Genomic DNA, 21,597 nt, shown 5'->3' with positions numbered 1-21,597 from the left:
AAGATCTTGGTGAGTCTATGAACACACACACACACACACACACACACACACACACACACACACACACACACACACACACACACACACACACACACACACACACACACACACACACACACACACACACGCACACACACAGTTGCCGCTGTTAACCAAAGACGAATTATAAAACATGCAAAAAAATGTCTTTTAGGAGTCTCTCTCGTCTCCCACTCCCAAATGAATCCTCCAGTATAAACGAGACCTCCAAAAACACAAGCACAACACTGCCGCTATGCAAGGTAAAACACCTGAATGGATAAGAGAATGTTCTTTTCTATTATTATTATTATTATTATTATTATTATTATATAGATAGATTTGAGTGATTACAGAGATGGGAAACACTTTAATTATAGTTGAATCACACTAGTTATTGTAAAATCCATCTCTAAATCTAAATGTTTCCAGAAAGAAGACCCACCCAAACGGAGACGGATGGACCGTATTTTACAGCGGCAGGACAGCTGGTCCGGCTTGTACACAGGTGAGCTTTAAACCTACAGTACTAAACCACCTTTATGCTCTTTTAGACTTGGATCAGTTTACTGTTGTATGGCTGAGGCTGTGTTTTTGTCTCGCAGGAAAACAGGATGAGGACCAAAGCTCAGATTCCATCAAGTAAGTAACTGAGGCCCCTTTCTTTGTTTGTACTGACGTCTCAACAGACACTGAAGTGAGTCAAAATGATTTGAATCAACCCTGCAGTCACGTTCTATCACAATCTCCGCTTGAATCGGCGGAAAAAGCACTTCTTCTCTTCTTTAATGTCATTATATGTGGTTTTACTTTTTACTGTTATTCTGAAATCTCTGTTGAGACGTTTTCCTGCCTTCCCAGACCTCAGGATGGTTTCAGTGCTCTGCTGAGGCGTCATGGCGGCTCCAGGAGAAACTCCCTGCTGCGCTGGTGCCAGGGTCGTACCCAGGGTTATAAGGTTCGAGAGGAGAATGTCAACATCAGTTAAATGTCTTGAAATTCATGTCAGTCTTTAAAATTTAGAGGAATGCAGGGTGGGCAACAAAGATACATTTTCCTAGTTGTTTTGTCTTAATCAAGTATGTTTTGTGGCAGAATATTGAGATCACAAACTTCAGCAGTAGCTGGGAGGACGGCTTGGCGTTCTGCGCCGTTTTTCATACATATTTACCAACCAACATCCCATATGACACCCTCGACCCAGCAGACAAGGTAAAACTGTTTTTGATTCTCAAAACAAAAGAAATAGAATGAGCAGATTGTGTTTGAGTTAGTGCCAAAAGCCCTTTACAGATTCAGATCAACCTTATTATCCCACACGGGGAAATTATTTTGGTCCATTGCTCCAAAAAACCATAAAGTTCACAGTAAAAATGATTAAATAGCATATACAATAAGACCAGGACATAATCATAGTAAACCCCATTTGATCGCATTAAAACAGAAGAAAAAATAAGTCAGCCCAAAGTCTAATTTGATATAAAAGTGCATGTGACCAGCTAAGAGACATGCATTAAGCTGCATGTTATACACGGTTTAGAGAGTTCTTGTATCTACTTCTTTTGATTTCACACGTCAGGTTGCTGCTGCGACTGAATCTGGGGTGAAGGGGACGAGTACTATCCTGTGATGAATTCAAATAGTTTTTGGTGATTTTGAGTTTACGCCAAACTGAGACCGAAAAGAAGAAAAACATATTCATTTAGTCACAAAAACTGATGATCTCTAAACTCATAAAGCTATACAAAAACAATCCAGTCCAAATTCTTGTAATCCCGAAAGTTCCCTCAGATGTGTCGGGTTATGAACTGCAGGGGAGAACCAATACTCACATGTACTTTATTTTTTTAGGGGAGGGTCTTAAGCCGTTCAAAATGAATTAAAGGGTCCCATGTTGAATGGAATTTCTGAGTGAACCCTCTATTGAGTATTTTACCTTTTCTACCAATAGCATCATTTCATTCATGCAAGCCGAAGCTTTGGTCAGATGTTCCGATTTCCACAATAAAATAGTTCTCCGAGCAAAAAAACAAAGGCGAACCCATTTTTTATGTTATTTCTCAATAGACCTGGGGTGGGCAGGGGATTTTTGGTGTTGTTGGGCAAAAATAAGCCATAATCTTTTAATCATAACGTAATTTGAGTGTTCTGAGAGAATACTAGACTTCAGAGGACTCGCTCTACTTCAAATTCAGGCTTTTTATAATTTTTTCTGCTTTTTACCTACTGCGGCTTTCATAAACACTCACCTGAAATATATTTGTCAAATCAAACCTCAGATAAAGTCTGAAATACAGTAGCATAGAACATTTTTAGGCTTTTTCAAGACCAGAATGTATGAGTCAGATCTGTCTTTTCTGTGTGGATGTTTCTTTTTTTTAGTAATTTTACAAGAATCCATAAATGAGATATTTGTCTCTGTAAGAATGTGCACCTGATGTCAAAAGCTGCTTCTGACTCAAATGTTTTTACAGAAGGAAAATCTGCACCTTGCTTTTAAGACGGGAGAGAGCGTTGGAATCACAGCCACACTGGTGAGACGTTTGACACAATGCACTTCTGATGATTACTTCTTTTTAAAAACTTGTCAAACTTAACCCATTTGTGTCCACCGCTCTTAAAATCTTGGCATGTTAACTGTGTGACAGGCCGTGGAGGAGATGCTGAAGGTGGACGGGCCGGACTGGCAGAGGGTCCTGGGTTACGTCGAAAGCATTTTCCGTCACTTTGAGATGTGAAGTTGTTTCCCTCGTCTTGCTGGTTCTTTTCCATCATTGGGACTGAAGGACTGAAACACCGTCCACCACAAGAGGGAGCACTACTCACGATGAGATCTGAACACCCAGGATTTGAAATGTCAGCAATATTAGACTCCACCACGTGATTTTATGTTTCAATAGATGTCCTTTACACAGACACCACCCAGACGGAAGAAACTAAACCTTTGAGTACTTTTTATTTTTCTACATTTCTTTTAATCAGATTCAAATAGCTGCTTGGTGATGATGCACAAGACACTAAAATATTTGTCGGATTTAAAATCAGCACAGGACTTAAATCCAAAAAATAGACACCTCAACAATCACTTTCACATTTGTTACTGGGTGCACTGGTTTTGCACTGTTTGCCTTTAAAAAAAAAAAAGATCGAGCACTTAATGATTAATGTAAACTTGTATTTTTAAGTGGATGATTTCAGAATATCGGGGGCAATTTAAGTAATTAAGTCTGCATGCACCCAAATATAAGACTCACAAAACACAGAAAGGGGGGCAGACATAAAGAAGAGATTTTATATGTTGGAATAGTGATGTTTTATCGTAAATACTACAGTATTCGATTAAGTAAAGTTGCCTTTAAGGAAATGTGTATATGTAAATGTGTCTAAGCGCTTCCTTCAGTATTTTTAAAGACATGGTAAACGTATGAAGATGTATTTGCCAAAGCCTTATTGCAATAATAAAGTTATGTATATGGGAGTTCTTTTCCCCACATTCTCTCCATTAATACCACACACTCACAGAAAACCTTTTAATTTATAACATTTGTTACATTTGTCAGCGTATAAAAATGGTATTTAAAAAAAAGATGGCATTAAAGGAAAATTGAGGTTCAAAGAAAGGGTTATAATGTAACAAACAAACATGTATAAAGCAATAATTTAACAAGGTTTTGCGAGGAAGTTATAAATGACACCATAATACAGATAAGACAAGTTTCATGTTTGTTGGAACGTATTAATGTATTGAGTTTGAAAGTATAATTTTTCCATTATCTTGGATTGAGAGTGTTTATGTTGATCCAACGCATTAAATGAAATCAAACTTGCAGTTGACCATTGAATGTAAAGAAGTCCTATGAAGCTGGAATGGCGCCTCCTATAGGCGGTGTGGACAGTGGTGGCAGGAGGAGAGACTTCAGTTTAACTGACATCGCTGCGATTTCGGGGTCCTGGGTTTCGTACATCTTCACCAATCTGGCAAATTTTAGGACACCTGAAAGTGAAGCAGAGCCGAGATCAGCGTGATGAAATGTATCACCTGAATGACTGAATGTAAGACCAAATAACACACAACACATACTGTAATAACCTAATCTCAGACGATGACACCAAAGTTATATCTATAGTTCTAGTGAATAAAATGATGAATTTTGGTCTAAAGAGTGGGGATGCACCAATACAGAAATCACATACCGAACCGATGTTGACTCAGAGAGCTGGATCGGGTATTGGTGACATTAGGGATGATCTCTTCAATTAAATGTATTATTTTATTTAATAATTCAGTTAATTTATGTATTTGTTTTAAATAAAGTTAGAAAAGCAATGTTTAAGTAAAGCCTGGTGTTGCCTTACAGATAAGAGAATTATCCAAGTCACTTCCACACAGTGATTTTATTATTTAAACACTTATTGGATCACTACTCTATATCAGCAGGAACCCAACGTTCAGGTATCAGGAATGAAAAAGTCAGATCAGTGCATCCCCACTAAAGAGAGCCTGGTTCAATCCTGTGTTACAATATTCCCCTTTACAGAAAGATGCTAAAAGGTCATTTCTGTGCTTGAATGCTAGAAAACGCTGCCTTGTGCTCACCCTCCCCTTCGTTGTTGAAGCCGTAAGCTTTGATAACCTCTTGTTGAATCAGGGTGGAGACAGGGAGCACAAGCTGCAGCATCTTGCCCATGTCGTTGCAGGCACTTTCTCGAGCCTCCTCCATCCTCGCGGCGTTTTCTGGTACTGAGAAGGCCTGGATCACCTCACTCAGTACCACTGTGGAAGAAAAAAAACAACACATCAGTATTTACCCTGCTTCTACAGCATTAAAATATATAACTGAGATGCAGGTACACATTTCATATAGCATGTTAAGACAGGATCTTGATAAAACACGGAAACTAAATGTGCTTTTCGTTAAAAATGACAAGCGCAAACAAGTTGAACTGATTCCTCCAAAGACTAAGGAACCCCACAGATGTAAGCTCTCAGTAACTAATGATGAAATGTTTTCAGTGTCCGGCTGAATGGAGACAGATCTCAAGTGTATTTATGCAATATTTATTTAGCAATAAAGACGTGGGGCACCTAAGAGCTATAAAATGTAAACGTAACAGAATATTTCTTCCAACCTCTGGTCTGTTCAACGGTGAGGGTGGGCTGCTGTGCTGGAGCTGAGGCCATGTCTGGAGAGAAACGTGAGAACAACATGTACATATGACCAGCAAAGAAAGAAACTGTGGCTTGAACGAGGACAGGTCTAAAGAAGTTTCATCTTGCATTTGTGGATACAGCGACGAACTGTGTTCACAGACGGTGGCTGTAGGACGTGGTCTGCAGGGATGTCCGCTACAAATATTTCAGATTATCTGAATCTTTTCATGATATTATATTATTCCACCAGTTTGGCTGTGTGGTCATTAACAAACCTTGAATGTGCTGCAAAGAAAACCTGCTTTTCTTTGTAATAAATAATTTGGAAACTAAAGCTGTCATTATTTTTCAGGGTTTTCTGATATTGTACAATAATTATTAACAAATTTCTAAATTTTATTTAAGTTAAAATTATTGTTAGAAGCCCCAAACCAGATGACACACTTCATATAGTAATATCTGGCGATCATATACCGATGTCTGTTAACTATAACGTTATCTATATATACAGTATAAACACTGCCATAAGACAGTAACGTTAGGTGTTTATGACAAGCCGTTTGAACACTTACTAACTAGACCGGATATGTATTGCAGATATCTGTAATCCAAGTATTCCTGGTCAAAAATAACATTTCAGATGTACACAATGACATTCTTACTAGTACTAATTATGTTGCATTTGCCATTCATGTGTAGTGGGCTTTCAATTCTAGATTATCCACAGTTACATTTTCATATATCTAGAATAAACATTATGGATATCTGTAATGTCATTTATACCAGGAAAAACTCCCATTTTTTAGATATCTACAGTCCTAATTTTAATGTCAGATGTGTAAAATGAAAAACCATTCCAGATATCCATAAGGTAATTTTGACCATCCAAAATACAATCTGATTAGTTATGGATATGTACAACTACACTTTTACTACTAAGAATGACATTACAGAGTCCAGATATCTTAACTTTAATTGTGGATATCTAGAATGAAAAGCCCAGAACACATGAATGGCAAAAGCTGTGTACTTGTAAGAATGTCATTGTGGATATCTTTAATTATCATTCTGACTAGTAAGAATTAAATTTGACTCGGAGAAATGCTATTGTGCATATCTAAAATCTAATTACAGATAGGAGTGTGATTATATTAAATGTTAAAACCGATTGCCAGTGCTGTTGACATAATGGCCCTTTACTTGACTACAAGAATACACTCTATCACTAAAGGTAATTAGCCTAACTATCGTTTACTAGTGTTTTAGTTTCACCATAAAGAACAGTTTGGTTGTTGTGGTGATGAGCTCTCCATCAACAGCTTGGACTGTGACGTAAGCTAACGTTTGCTAAGCTACGGTTACCAGCAGCAACAACGGTTATGTTGGAGCAGCCACTTAATATTAAATTGTACAGCTTTTAAAAAACTCACCACTTATGAGCACAAACCCGAACAACGTTAGCTTGTAGCAGACCTGTAAAAAAATGAGCTGGAAAACGACGGGGTTTTTTACGACAGTTGAAAGCGTTTTGCGACACAACCTCCTCCTTTCAGATAGACGCGGAAGTAAAAAGGTAAACAAACGCCGAGCTAAACGAGGAGCGTGATAAAATCTTTTCAAAATGTTGTTAAAGTGAATGACACTCAGTGTAATTTGTATTTGGCAATTTGTTTATAATAAACTCTAGTCTAGTTGAGCAACACTGATATACAAAAAGAGTCAAACAAGTTAAACCAGCGGCTGTTTTGCCACGTACACCTAAAAGACGTGCTCATCGATGGAGCAGAAGCTGGCAGAGTTCAGAGCCAGACGACAGGCTGCAAGTACCATGACAAGGGGGGAGAGTGGTCCGCAGTGCCGCGCACAGACTGAAGAGGACACAGCTGCTCAGACTGATGCGACCACAACCACCGACAGTGAAGTGACAGAAGAGACAGAAAATGTCAGAGCTGCAACTCAGAGCTCTCCCAGGAAGGTGAGACGTCAGTAAAGTGTATGATGCGACTTTTGTTTAAACTGTGAATCAGGTCACAAGTTCATCAACGTATTACTTAAGTTATAAGTGTCCACTGCAGGTGGATGTGACAAAGACTCATCTGCTTTTATTTATCAAAGAGGTAACATGGTGGAACATGTCAAGTTAAAAAAACACATAATATGTAACTAAGGCTACAACTGCTTATGTAACTAACTAATATTTACATCACGAATTAAGATAAGATATTTTTCTATATTAGGTAGACGCAAACTCTTTTTTTTTAAATGAACCAAACCATACAACAAAAATGTAAGTCAAAGTTATAAGGTTAGGTGACACGGTATGATTAATAGAAGTGACTCTACTATATGTAAACGTGTACACCAGAACAATATATATACTGTGATTAAGCAACTAATCTTAATGTCTGTAATGACATAACAAAATAGAAATATAGTATTGATGTGATAAGACAGTACACCATATTAACAGTATATTGTACTTTGATACAGTATAGTTGAGGTATAGCATATATGTGCAATGTAATAGTAATAATACAATGTAGTGTAACACAATATAGCATTGTATAACAGAATGTTGTATGGTATATGCAAGTATACAGTCCATTATTATATTTTTTCATTGATTAATCATATGTTCTATTAAATGTCAGAAAATAGTTTATAATACCAATCATAATTAATACTAAAAACCCAATGTGATATCTTAAAACTGCTTATTTTGTCTGACCCTCTAACCCTCCAAAACCCAAGTGTATAATATTTACAGTAATATAACATAGAAAAACAGAAAACCCTCACATTTGAAAAGCTGCGGATGTGTCAGTTCACAGTAGCTCATCAGTAGCTCCACATGTAACACAGAATCACACAACAGCAGAGAGAGGCCTGTACAACAGCAGTATACCTGTGGTGTTGAAATGTGAAATGTTCCTGTTGTCTTCTCTGCAGGACAGCAGCGACTGGCTGCTGGACAGCGCTCTGGGAAGATGGCTGTCTTCAAGACAACTTATCCTCTCAAACCTTACTTTGCTGAAAGTGCTGCTCTGGCTGGTCCTGCTCGGTCTGTTTGTTGAACTGGAGTTTGGCCTGCCTTTCTTCGTCATCTCGCTCTTCTATTGGCTCTATGAAGGACTCCGTAGTCCAGCTGCCCGAGAGCCCGGAGAACTGAGCGCTTATTCTGTCTTCAATCCAGACTGTCAGCCCCTGCTGGGCTCTCTCACTGCAGAGCAGCTGGAGGGAGAGATGGGTTACAGACCTCTGGCTAACAGATGAAGTGCTTAAGATTTGAACATTTCCATCAAATAATGAGATATTTTTCTCCTTTGAAAATTGTGATATTGATCATGAAAAATACAAGGACTTACAGTAGTAATTTATTTCTGTATAACACATTAAATTGAGATTTGGTCTACTACAGTTCTGCTCCTGTTCATGCTTCTTCTTTGAAACGGTTTAGTAACGTTATCACTGAAGCTTGTGAAAGGAGGGATAAACCACACATTCATCACCATCACTGAGTGCACAATATTATGGCTGACATTTTCCCTAAAATATGTCTGTCATTTTTAACTATTGCCTCCATTTCCTGTACTGATTAACATGGGTTTGGTAAGACATGTGGAACTGGTATTTAGCTCATTAAAGCTGTGTTTAATATGAAGAAAAATATAATAAACATTGCTAAAGTGTTAAGCCGTATTGCCTTTAATCCTCGATATCACAAAATACGACGACGCAGAGGGTAACGCGGTGCCCATATTGTTTTGACAGTGTTTTTATGGTATGTTCAATTTTAAATTCCATACATTTTAATGTAAACTCTTAGTATATCTTTTTAAAATAAAAAAATAATGAGAGTTGAGCTGAAAAGGAAAACTAGCCTAAGAAAATGCAAAGCAAGTATCTCTGTCCTCCTTTTTTTCTTCAAGGCAAGGCACGTTTATTTTGTAAAGCACATTTCAACAACAAGTTCATTCAAAGTGCTTTCCATTAAACAATAAAAGCATTGGAAAAACACATACAAATACATTTTATCAGAGAAACTTTGCCTTTATCGACAAAACGAGAGGCTTCCCTCCCATGTACTTCCGCATTCGCTTTAAAGCCGTTAGACCCATGGTTAGACCAATCTGAGGCAGATGTTATCGTTTGTGTTCAGCGAGGACCTTAAACAGTCATTTGTTTTACAAATCACTATTACATTTAATCCGGTGTTAACGTCTTTGTTATGCGTTTTAAAACTGTAATAGCTTAATATGTGTGTCTTGAGTGGAGCGGTAACTATCTTGACAATTCATCTTTGCGCTTTAGGCCAAAGGTCTTTCACTTCCGGTATCTCTCCAAATTCAATTTCTCTGACCCGTGAAAACTGTCTGGTGGCTTCTTCTCTGTTTTATCATCGGTAAGTATTCATCCCACATCACTACACACTTCTTCTGTGTTTGTTGATGGTCTTGGAGTATATATATATGATTCAGCCAGCTATTAACAGTAGCATGTTAGCCAATTAGCTTGAAATGCAGATGTTTGCTTCTTATTCTGACTGTTTACACGCTCTTTTTAGTTAGAAAGATAGTATAATTGCTCTTAAAAATAGATATAAATCACTCACTGACGTGTGTGAACGTAAAATATAATATTTAATGGCAAGTCTCGCTTTGTAAAGTGATCAGGTTAATCCAGTCTTTGCTACTTGCTATTAATTTCCCACTTTCTGTCAAATACTCACAGAAGAGGAAGATTTTGAAGTCTTAAGAGAAATTGCAAAAGGAACTGCAGGTCATTTTGTTTTTAAAGATTTTGGATATAGTGTATGATCATCCCTTCAACTTCATTCCTTTAATTGTACATTTTAATTGTATTAATGTAGTTTCCTGTATATTGCACATACTGTACATTATGTCCTTTACAATGCACACTTTGAATCTCTTGTTTTGTGTTCTTGTGTTTCTTTTGCACTATTTAGTTTTTGTGTTTTCTATTTCTTTTACACTATTTAGGAATTATTTATTGTAAATGTTCTGTACCGTGGCACAGAGAGAAACATATTTTTGATTCCTTTGTATGTCTGGCACATATTGCAGAAATTCACAATAAATCTGACTTTGACTTGTATTACTAACTCTAGAGGCTGTAGAAGTGTAGATTTATCTGTTGGTCCCAATTTTTGTTCACTAACAACTGTCTGCTCTGTCTATCAGCCATGTCTGGAAGTCCTGCTGTGATCATGCGGCTGGTGGCCTCCGCCCACACTGTGGCTGAAAAGGCCGGGGCCATTGTGAGGAAGGTCCTTCGCAGTGGAGAACTTGGCATTGTGGAAAAGGTGGGACCAATTTATGTTTTGTATTTAAATCCCAGAACATATTAATATGCTCATATCTTGTCCCATATTGGCACAACATGTAAATACTGACCTGCTGTGGAGATTAAAGGTAATTTATAAAACGGAATAGACTCAAATTAATTGTTTTAACTGTTCTGGGTTCCTCTGTGTCCCCTGCACAGACTGGAGCTAATGATCTGCAGACACTGGCAGACAGACTGGCACAGCAGAGCATTTGTGCGTCACTGTCCAGACGTTTCCCCAAAATCACCATCATTGGAGAGGAGGTGAGCACATTAGACTCTAGTTTAGTATGTTGGTCCATGGTCACCCACCCCCAACGCCATTATTCTAGTATTGGGCTTTATAGATGGAGAGTGAGCGACTGATTATCCTGTGCATCATTGGTTAATTAGGATCTTCCAGCTGAGGAGACAAAAGAAGATCTCATTGAGAGCGGCCACTCAGAGGAAATCCTTCAGAAGACATGTCCGGCAGAATATAGCGGGCTGAAAGAGGAGGAGGTAACCACTGAGCAGAAATCCAATAAATATTTATCAGTTTAAATGATCATAGTGGTTAAAAAGAGGTGCAGTACAGTTGTATCAATACATACATTCTTGCTTCTTATGAGTGTTTTTTCTCCCTGAATCTCAGCTAGTTGTGTGGGTTGATCCCCTCGATGGCACAAAGGAATATACTGAAGGTAGGCTCTTCAAATATTCTCCTAAAAAATCTGCCTCCACATGTGTGGGTGTGTGTGAGTGTGAAAGGCAAATTCTGAGTGTGGGCTGAAACATTACTGTGAGCCATCTAGTTCTTGATCCAGAAACTCACTGAACAAGTCTATTGAGGGCTTTAAAGAACTCATGCACTTTCTGGCTTTGCAGCATTTTGTCACAGCGACAAAACTAAAACTGCAACCTGAACCTGGTCTGTTATATTTTTAAAGTCAGCGGGGCTGTTTAAATAGAAGTCAGATTAAACCGGTTATTATAATAATTTACTAGATAATAAAGCCACAGCATCACTTTACATCTTATTTTTTAAAGCAGTTACGATTACCTTGAAAACTGATTAGCTAATAATTATACTAACTGCGTAATACTAGTATTGAGTCTATCTTATAATTAGTTATTTGTAATAATAAATTATGATACCTTATGAAAATACAGCCCATGCACAAAAAAAGTGTACAAGTTGAGTGTATTATTACATTTATGTTGTGCTACAATCACAAGGAAAAGTCTGTAGATCTCTGTCCCTGTGTAAAGTGTTGCTATGGTAACATTTTCAGATTTACTAGAGATGCCGACCTGATTAATCAGATGGGGTCTCGGACAGACGTGACACATCCACAATGAAAACCAGACCCGCCACAACAATCCTTCGCCTCATCTTACCTCGGACAAAATGATCAACATCAGTTTAGATTTGTGGTAAAAAAAAGATCAGTGGTGTCGGATCAGCACTGTATCTGCAGGTAACCTGAGTCCAGGACAGAAAATGTCTGATCGGTCAGCCCCTAAATATCACAAATCGGCCCTTTTTAGTTTCCGATGTTGGTCCCTGATATACAAATTTACAGGCAGCCCACTTTTACACTGACATGTTTTCTGTGGCTTACCTTAGTATATGATAAATTATTTTATTCATCGTTTTATTTACAGGTTGAGTTCAGTGATTTTACTACCCGGCGGTGAACATAAATACTGTTTCTGGCATTTGGCTCTCACAGCTTCACTGTCACTTTAACCTTTTTCTTTCGCTTCCCTTTTGTACCTCTGCTTCTGCCGTCTACCTGTGCGTCTCTCTCTCCCTGCTGAGTTCAGCGTCGAGGTGTCTCCACCAAACTGAGGCCCAGATACCAAACAAAGGGTCGGACACCTCTCTTCCTCAAAGCACAGCTCTCTGTATGGAAACTGATAGAAAGTTTAACCCTAGCATCTTCACTACTACTCACCTTTTCTTTCCGTCCAGCATGTAATTTCCATGACACACATGTATCGACCACAAGTATTTTTTAAAGTGCATTAAAATGGATGGCTTTAAGTGGCTTCCAGCTAACATCTTGCTGTTTTCTGCTTGAAGGGCTCCTGGATAATGTGACGGTGCTTATCGGTATTGCATACGAAGGCAGAGCTATTGCAGGTGTCATCAACCAGCCTTTTTACAACTACCAGGTGCAGAACAAACTCACTGATCGTGAAGCCGTGTCCTAACAGCCGTCACTCTGGTTAATTCAAACTTTCTCCTTGTCAGCTCGGAGCAGGAGCAGCTTTAGGGAGGACCATGTGGGGAATGCCGGGATTGGGCGCCTTTGGATTTCAGCTACAGGAAGTTCCCGGTGACAGACGCATCGTCACCACCACGCGTTCCCATAGCAACAAGCTTGTAACGGATTGTGTAGATGCCATGGAGCCTCATGAAGTTATAAGAGTGGGTGGTGCTGGGAACAAGGTGAGGTGGATTTAGAGCTGACCACGTAGTGAGGTTGTTAAAGAGGCTGAACTCGAAAGACACGACTCTCAGGACGTTCCACAATACGTGAAATACCAACTTATTTTTACAGCAACATGCACTGACAGGCATGTGTGGTTGGACCGGCTATCGAAACAGACAAAGGAACAGAGAAATTCAGTTTACAACACACACGGGTGACATTCATTCTCTGCTCTCCTCTAAATCCTTACATAACAAATACCCGTATGTGTCTGCTGCTATATAAATGCTTTGAATGTCGTGTACGGCTCCTTTTAAGAATATTATAAATACAGGAATAAATAAATAAAAGAATATATAAATGCTGGAATAAATAAATGCTAAAATAAAATAATAAATGAATAAATAAATATGGAAATAAATATGGAAATAAGTCGATAAATGCATTAAAAGTGAATAATGAATGAAAAAAAGAATAAATAAACGTTGGTAATTAAACAGTACATGAATATGTCTTAAATGTAGTTCTGCATTTTTCCAGACTACATTTATTTCTGTATTTGTGTCTTTATGTTAATGATGTGGGCATTCATTTCTTTATTGACGTATTCTTGTTGTATATATTTATTTAAACGTTGATTGATTCCATAAGAAAGCTTTTAGTTCTCCTAACCTCTGCCATCACAAGAAGCTCAGTATGATTGTGTTTGCCATATGACACTCATATGCATATGATAATAACTAAAGGTGTGTTATTGCTATAACATTACCAGTACATATTTAAAAGAGGGTGTTGATGTGTAAACACTGTTTGTTTATTGAATCATCTCTCTGTAGATAATCCAGCTCGTTGAAGGAAAGGCTTCCGCTTACGTCTTTGCCAGTCCGGGGTGCAAGAAGTGGGACACCTGTGCTCCTGAAGCCATTCTACAAGCAGTTGGAGGTAATTATGTGGCAGCAAATGATGTTTGGAGCATTAAAAAGCAAAACTGTGTATCCGTAGCAATCTAGAAAGAAAGATTTTAAACTAGCAGCATAGTTGTAGGTTCAAATTCAAGATTGCGTAGTGTCTCAAATGTTCCTTTCTCCATTTCTTGTGTAGGTAAACTGACTGACATGCATGGCAATGCATACTGCTATAATGCTAATGTGAAGCACATGAATTCTGCTGGCGTTCTTGCTACACTACGCAACCACGAGTACTACCTCAGCAGAGTACCACCGTCAGTCCTTAAGGCCCTCAAGTCAGATTGAGGTCTGTCTGCCCCAGATTCAGCATTAAAATCCCTCCACACATGCAGGAACTTTTTAATGTATGAAGATTTAATAACGTGATGATTTCAATGTACCATTGAACAGTGAACTCAACATTTAATGGATCAGAAACAGAGAGAGACCCGGCTCAACGGAACTTCCATTTATTTCACTCGTTTCAAACAAACTCGTACAAATCTCAAAACACCTTAACATACTGTTTCCAACTTGAAGACCAAAAGCTTTACAAGGCAAAAGGCAAGATTTAAATAAATAAAAATACATTGGTTAAATGTTTATTAAGGAGTTGGAAATGATTTACTTCATTCAATAACCACTACGTGGAAACACTGTAATATAACTAGCCAACAACAAACAAAATGACATTTTGACCTCTTGTGTCATGCGATGACTGGAAGTACAAATGTTCAAATGTGTGTTAGAGGTCGACATATACGGCTGTTAAGATGAATATACTGACTTTTTCCCCATCCTGTCCTGTACGTCAGTTTCTGCTGCACATTTCTTCCATTTACCTTCTTCTCTTGCGCTGGCATCTCTACTTTTCTACACACCTACTGTACTCACCAGACTAAAAGACACAAACTCAAAGTGCTCACTGATGTTTGGTTTCCACATTTCCTACATACAATGAAATTACATCAGAAGGGAAATTTATATTTTTGTGCTATTGAATTGCTTTGTTTTATACCAATAATGGACATTCTGCACTTTAACAAACACATATGTCACTTCAGCGACGTGAGGGATAAAAGAACGACGATTGGCTGTGTCCTCTTTTTAACAGTTTTAACAGACTTTACATGTTTATGCTTGCATATGGAAAGATCTCTTGCACTTATATCATCACAAACGCAGGATTTTATTGATATCTTTTTGAGGAGAAAAAAACATTCTTAAGTTGAAGGGAAAGTTGTAGCAATGTCTTACTTAAGATTCTTAAAAGGAAGAATTGAATAATTTGGGGAAAACGCTTGTTTAGAGTTCATTTAGCTTAGCATAAAGACTGGATGGCTAAATGTGGGTGTGGAAATAAGGTTTGGGCACGTCCCCCCAGTTCCACAACGGTTGATATTTATAAAACAGATTCAGGCGTACGTGCAGCTTTACACATCTGACAAAATAAGGTGTACGGTAAGTTTCTGTCTTTGTGCTTACACACAGTTTGTTGTGAATCTACACAAAGTTTGGTCCATTTAGCTCCTGGTAAATCTTCCTATCAGAACAAAGCTCAATAATTATGGTGTCGACCTTCTAGTCCAACTCTTTGCAAGAAAGCAAATAAGCACATTCCCCAAAATGTCAAACTATTCCTTTAAGCAGTGTACTACTTGATCATGTATGGAAGTGGGAAATGGCAGTAGATCAGTTAGTTACATGAACTTTAGACAAATCAAGGTGAGGCGAGAAGCAGTTGTCCCTGTCGGCGAGGGCAAAGAACCCATCTCAATCTCACAAGCGTGCATGCATTCACAAAACCACTATGGACATTGTTAATGTGAAGGCAGAGAAGCATCTTTTCTTAACATCTTGCCCATTCCACAAGAGTTTGGTTTAAATATTGTTGAATGGAGTGAGTAGTAGAAGTGAGGGCTGAGTTAATACATATGATGCCATCAAAAAGAGATATGGAAAAATACCACTCACATGTTCATTAAAAATACCCACAGAACAAGCAAAAAAAACACTCCTGAAGTTTTTGTTTACACATGAACAAGCAGACTGAAGGAAGGCGGGAGTGTTCGAGGCAGCCTGCAGGTACACGGGCCAGAGACCAGCCAGGGGAGGAGCAGGAGAGTCAGGGCCAGCCGCTCACCTCTTTTTCGGTGCCTGAGCTGTGCGAGGCGGGGTGACAGGGCGTCCTGCATTCACCCCGCCGTACTGATACTTTGCTTTTTTTTCTGACGGCTTCAGGATCTAAAAAGAAAGGACGGTAGTTGTGTTAAAACACTTTAAAAGCACATAAATCAGGATTTGTGTTATGGAAAACAAACAATTTCTCTACCTGAAAGGAGCACATAAGGGACTCGTCTACACTCATCATGCCGCCTGCGTTATCAAACTCCCCGCAGTAGTTGGGTGCAGAGAACAGCGTTACCAGCTGTCGCTTGGCAAAGAACTCATAGCCGTCTTCCACAACCTGTAAATTAGCAGAATTAGAGATGAAACAATCAGTCCAACAGAAAATGATTTATCACTGAAGTCATGCTTTAAGCAAAATTTCCCCAAAAAATCACTAGTTCTAGCTTTGCAAATGTGAATTTCCTCTTAATGTTTCATTAACAGGAAACTGCCTTCACATTAACAGATGATTTTGAAGCTATCAAAAAACTGTACAGCTCCTCCTCACATGAAGTCAGTGTGTTTTCTTTAAATATGTAAAACTGAACTGATTGCTATCAACATTTCGTTTGATTCTACATTAGCTGGAATAAAGTCTGACATTTTAAACTTCACTGTCATGAGTTTGTAAAATAAGTTGTTCCAGTTGATTTGCCTGGATATTTCTCCATGGTGATATTGCAAACATAGCCCTTAATCACAAAGCAGCACAGGTGTTACCTGATGTGCTCGGCATATGAGGTCCAGGTCGTGGCGGTTGAGAAACTTGCTGACCACATCGGCCCCGAAGGTGAAGGAAACTCCCCGATCGTTCTCCCCCCAGCCCTGGACGTCTTTGTCTGGGTCAGACCACAGCAGGTCACACAGCAAGCCTGACGCAGACACAAACCGTGAGTCCAGCAGTCCTTCACTAATGAAAGTTTATTAAGACCATGCTCTTTAATGCTCACTAACCCAGTTGGTAAGGGATAGTGTTGTTTTTTTCTTTAATATGTAACTAATTTATTCTCCATGCCTAATTACCATCTAGAAAAATGACCAAATTTATTTTTGCCAAACTCATTTCTGTCTATATCTGTCTGCAAAATGCCAACATTAAATAGTTTGTTTCTCTCATTTGTATTGGCACTTTTTTTTTTAGCATTAGTTATAAGCAATTAAAGAAAAATCTAGAATAATCAAGACATCTACAGCTTGTGAAAGATGCAATCAGCTGAGATTGTTCAGTAACACGGACACAACTGACCTGTGTCTGGGACATCAGTGGGTCTCATAATGCGTCGGATTTGTTCCATGGACTGTAGATCAGGTGAGAGCCCTGAGGAGAACAGATGCTTAGATTGTAAGTGATGCACACCACAGAACAGCCTCTGTGAATCAGTGAATAGTTAACATTAATGTTTCTTAAAGCAGCATGGCAATGTGTTGACTTTCTGGCAAAAATGGGATTTAAAAAAAAGTTCTCAATAGTACCATAATGTAATAAATTACTTTACATCACGATTAACACCAGTAGTTACTTCACACATATTTTAAACTGATTATGTAATAGTAATATAGAAAGATAATAAAATTTAGAAGATTACACTTTAATTATTATCTAAAAATACTGTACCTTTCAATATTGCTATTACATAAAATGTTACACCCCTCATTAAATACTGAAATGCTGGTAATAATTAATTACATAATCATCTATTGTAATCCCATGTGCAGGCACATAATTGAAGAGACAAGTGTTTTGTCCACATTATTTAGTGGTACATCAGTAAACGATGATGAGATGCTTCACGAACCTCCATGGCAGCAGAAAATCTTCTCATCAATAATCGCAGCAATGGGCAGACAATTAAAACAGTCTGTGAAGGTCTTCCAGAGCTTTATGTTGAACCTGCGCTTGCCTGAGGAGAAAAATACGAAATGTGGGAAATAAGGCAAGGAACAACTGTAAATGAAGCTTCTAACGCAATAAAACTGGATTTTACTTTGAGATTTTAATTTTAATAGGACAGTGAACAGTTTGCACACACAGCCATCGCACAACAAACAGGTGTTGTTTTCCAACTCACACTCATCGTAGAAGCCGTAGATGCGATTGATGGAGGCACACTCGTGGTTCCCCCTGAGCAAGAAGAAGTTTTCTGGGTATTTGATCTTGTAGGCGAGCAGCAGGCAGATGGTCTCCAGCGACTGCTTCCCTCTGTCCACGTAGTCCCCCAGGAACAGATAGTTGGCCTCTGGAGGGAAGCCTCCGTACTCAAATAGCCTCAGCAAGTCTGTGTACTGTCCATGGATATCACCTGGAAGGATATGTTCATTCAAATGCAGAACGTGTACAGCAGTATCATACATAACAATAACTATTGGGTGGAAATATAAATTATAAGCACCTTACAATACAGTGATTGTGTACACTTGATAACTCAAGGTTGCCCCTATGTGTTTTCTCATCACTTTGCACTGGAATATACTGTATATGTAAACAAAAAAGAAAGGGTGGCTGTTGATGAGTGTTGTTCTCACCACAGATTTTGAGTGGAGCCTCCAGTTCTAGCAGGATGGGCTGACTAAGGAAAATCTCTCTGGACTTGATGCAGAGCCCCCGCACCTCCGCCTCCGTCATCTGTACGACCTTCCCTGGACGACATCCTCGCACTGCAAGTCAAAAGTACAAAGAGGTCAACGGTCAAAACGGGGTAAAGTAAGTAAGAACTAGACATTAAGTGATCAAACCTAATATGCATCAAATTCAACATCATGACAATGGGCCAGGTAGCTTTTCAAGTTGAAGATTAAATCAGTTTTATGATCATAAAAAAATGTCAGTGCATTCAAATTTATAATTTAGGGGACTTGGTTTTAGCTAAATTCAACATTTTGTATGTTTCTCAACTGATCATAAATAACCTGCCTGTTTCACAGTGATGTTTCCACAAATTGCTGATATCAAATTAAGAACTTTAGATTTAGTTGTTGTCTAAAGCTAATCCTTGCATAAAATGTCTACCAATTACACTGAGAGTGAAAGTATGTTTTCAGTGCAGTTAGCTTCCCTTTTGTTTACATTTGCATCACAGTGTGCCATTAAAGAGAGCTGACCAATGCATTTGCTTTGCTACTGGCCAGACATGCCATTTACTCCAGTCAACACGGGTTGTTATGAACTGGCAAGTACAGGAATGAACAGCTTGTTGGCTCAGCTGGAAGTGAGTGAGTGAGGGCGGTGTGGTCCAAACAGGACAAAAAAGTCTAGAAGGCAGCTTCATGTATCAAGAATAAACAACGTGCTTGTTTAGTAATGTTTTAGCATTGACTGTATGTTGGTAGCCAAGTATCTAACAATGCAGTAACACCATGGCAAACCTTTGACTTAAACATTCACATAGAAAGTTACGAAAACCAAAGATGAAAATTAAATACTTAGACTAAATATTACAATAATATAAAAAATAATTTCTTCAATTATAAAAGTGGGGTGGTAGTACAGTCAGGCTCTATTCATTTGTAAAGTTGGATGCATCTCAAGTAGTATTAATACATTTACTGAACTAGAATTCATCATGAGAAGCATAAAAATATGTGGAATTTTCATAAATATAGTTTGGGGTCCCCGCAACCCTGACAGAGACAAGCGGTTGAAGATGAATGAATGAATGAATGAATGGTTTGGGGTAAATTATAAATTTGTCAAATTATGAGTGTTAAGCAGCAAATTTTCCAGTTTGTCCTTTATTGTCAGTCCAAATATGGCATACATGCTATTTAAGTTCAACTCTGTACTTCAACAATTCTTTAATTTGCTTCTAATTGGGTGTGACGACAAGAAAAAATTAGGTTTTAACGTGTTTTAGCAACAAACTTTAGTGCTGAACTGAATCATAGTTTAAGGAATTCTCCGGGTATGTACAAATTACTGAATTATTTATTTGTTCAGTTATTTTTTCCACAACTTCATTTGCATAGACATTACAATCTTACATTATGATGATAAAACATAAGTTCATTTAAAAAGAAAGAGTACTAAAAGAAAAATAAATACAAACAAATGAATTGAAAGGTAAGCTTTATAATCACGTTTCTTTTAACAAAATCTTGTAGTATACCAGCTGTATCAATACTTTTGTTTTTATTAATAATTTGGATGTACTCAAAATAATTCTGTAATTGAAATTTGAAGCAATAACTGATAAAACTGTGAGTTAAGTGACTCCCTACGTAAGGGGGCGTGTCCGGGTGCTAGCTATTCGCCTTGCCAGCGAAAACAGTTAATGTTACTTAGCAACCACAGAATTCCACAGTTCTCTCTCATTCCACTGCATTCTGTCTTTAATGATAACCCACTAAACATGTCTGGACTCTGCTACACGGCTAGCTTAGCTGTTAACTTTATACCCCTAGTTAACATAGTTAAGTCAGCTAGCTCTGGCTATTTTTTACGCCACCCGATGCCCTTCTTTACGGACAGAGCCACGAATAACGTTAACTAACTAATGCAACTTCGGCGAGTAGGTAAACAAATGGACCTATGACGACATTATAACGGGTACGAACGTCTAAATTACGTTGCTTTGGAGCAAGAGAGCTTTTAACGCAACGGTTGACGTTAGCTTACGGGTTCCTGGGGAACAGCAACTGATAGCTAAGATGCTACAATGTTTTTGTTTGTTTTGGAGGTTTTTTTCAAACGTGAAGTTACTGTTTAGAAAAAAAGAAAGCCCAGTTCGATGAAAGACACAGAAAGAGACGTTATCAGGAAGCCACCCTTACCTTCCAGTAGTCGAGAGATGAGGCTGTCAACGTTCAACTCGCTTTCGGCCATGTTCCTGATACACTCGGTCCTGGGCGACGGTCCCTGAGTACTGACTGTCAGGCTTAAAAGAGGGTTAGCCTGCCCAGGCGTGCGCAGGCATGCACACGTACCAGACACACACAAGACACAAGTTACCAGCAGTGGTGAAATATAACTAAGTAAATTCACTTAAGCAATGCACAAAAGTACAATTTCGATGTGCTTGTTTTTCTTGGAATGTTTCTATTTTGTTACAGTTTTTCTGCACTGCATTTCAGAATAAGATAAAATAAGATAATTCTTTATTAGTCCCACAGTGGGGGGATAGTGCGGATAACAGGCAATAACAGATGAACGATATTATATAATCATATTCTATGTACACAGTCAAAAACAAAGCTAGTGACACTAAAAAGGTGATAAATAGATAGACCGATCAACTACTAACAGATTCAATGTTGTGTTGGAATATTGAATTTTATTCAGGCTTCCATTTAATATACTTTAATTAACATGTTTTAAATTGGTTTTTCATGCATATTTTTTTATTTCATAGCAACAGTAGGGAGGTGAAAGGAACAAGGGGAGAGGATGCTGACTCTGTTAGTTTTACCCAAATTTGAAGATATTTAAAACATTACTGCTACTTTTTTCTTGTAGATTTGCCACTTTTAATCTCATAAATCTGTTTTCATTTGTATCTCTTTTTTCCCATACGTGGCCCTAATTCGCCGTCGTACATTTTTCATTATTTTT

General features: G+C 38.2%; 4 protein-coding genes across 4 annotated transcripts; 2 read left to right on the top strand and 2 right to left on the bottom strand.

Annotated features, from left to right (window-relative positions):
• Positions 1-3,628: 3,628 nt before the first annotated feature.
• On the bottom strand, positions 3,629-6,676 carry grcc10 (gene rich cluster, C10 gene). The gene is made up of 4 exons (XM_083934360.1): positions 6,601-6,676; positions 5,149-5,202; positions 4,616-4,792; positions 3,629-4,012 (listed from the first exon to the last, which is right to left on the bottom strand). Exons 2-4 carry the CDS (start codon positions 5,198-5,200, stop codon positions 3,873-3,875), a joined length of 369 nt encoding a protein of 122 aa, XP_083790486.1. The 5' UTR covers positions 5,201-5,202; positions 6,601-6,676; the 3' UTR covers positions 3,629-3,872.
• Positions 6,677-6,735: 59 nt separating this feature from the next.
• saysd1 (SAYSVFN motif domain containing 1) lies at positions 6,736-8,569 on the top strand. Its single transcript, XM_083934239.1, has 2 exons — positions 6,736-7,145; positions 8,120-8,569. Exons 1-2 carry the CDS (start codon positions 6,948-6,950, stop codon positions 8,441-8,443), a joined length of 522 nt encoding a protein of 173 aa, XP_083790365.1. The 5' UTR covers positions 6,736-6,947; the 3' UTR covers positions 8,444-8,569.
• A 919-nt stretch (positions 8,570-9,488) lies between these two features.
• Positions 9,489-14,678, top strand: bpnt1 (bisphosphate nucleotidase 1). Its single transcript, XM_083933803.1, has 9 exons — positions 9,489-9,572; positions 10,372-10,493; positions 10,676-10,780; positions 10,910-11,017; positions 11,151-11,199; positions 12,585-12,676; positions 12,756-12,953; positions 13,773-13,878; positions 14,038-14,678. Exons 2-9 carry the CDS (start codon positions 10,374-10,376, stop codon positions 14,187-14,189), a joined length of 930 nt encoding a protein of 309 aa, XP_083789929.1. The 5' UTR covers positions 9,489-9,572; positions 10,372-10,373; the 3' UTR covers positions 14,190-14,678.
• On the bottom strand, positions 14,244-20,885 carry LOC310961651 (serine/threonine-protein phosphatase PP1-beta catalytic subunit-like). The gene is made up of 8 exons (XM_083933802.1): positions 20,820-20,885; positions 18,576-18,707; positions 18,122-18,352; positions 17,849-17,953; positions 17,299-17,370; positions 16,773-16,924; positions 16,216-16,350; positions 14,244-16,127 (listed from the first exon to the last, which is right to left on the bottom strand). Exons 1-8 carry the CDS (start codon positions 20,869-20,871, stop codon positions 16,023-16,025), a joined length of 984 nt encoding a protein of 327 aa, XP_083789928.1. The 5' UTR covers positions 20,872-20,885; the 3' UTR covers positions 14,244-16,022.
• Positions 20,886-21,597: the final 712 nt, after the last annotated feature.

Source organism: Echiichthys vipera (assembly GCF_963691815.1).
Source record: "Echiichthys vipera genome assembly, chromosome: 19".
NCBI lineage: Eukaryota > Metazoa > Chordata > Actinopteri > Perciformes > Trachinidae > Echiichthys > Echiichthys vipera.
The sequence above is the reverse complement of the archived record's forward strand: the minus strand, read 5'-3'. Positions and strand labels throughout refer to the sequence as shown.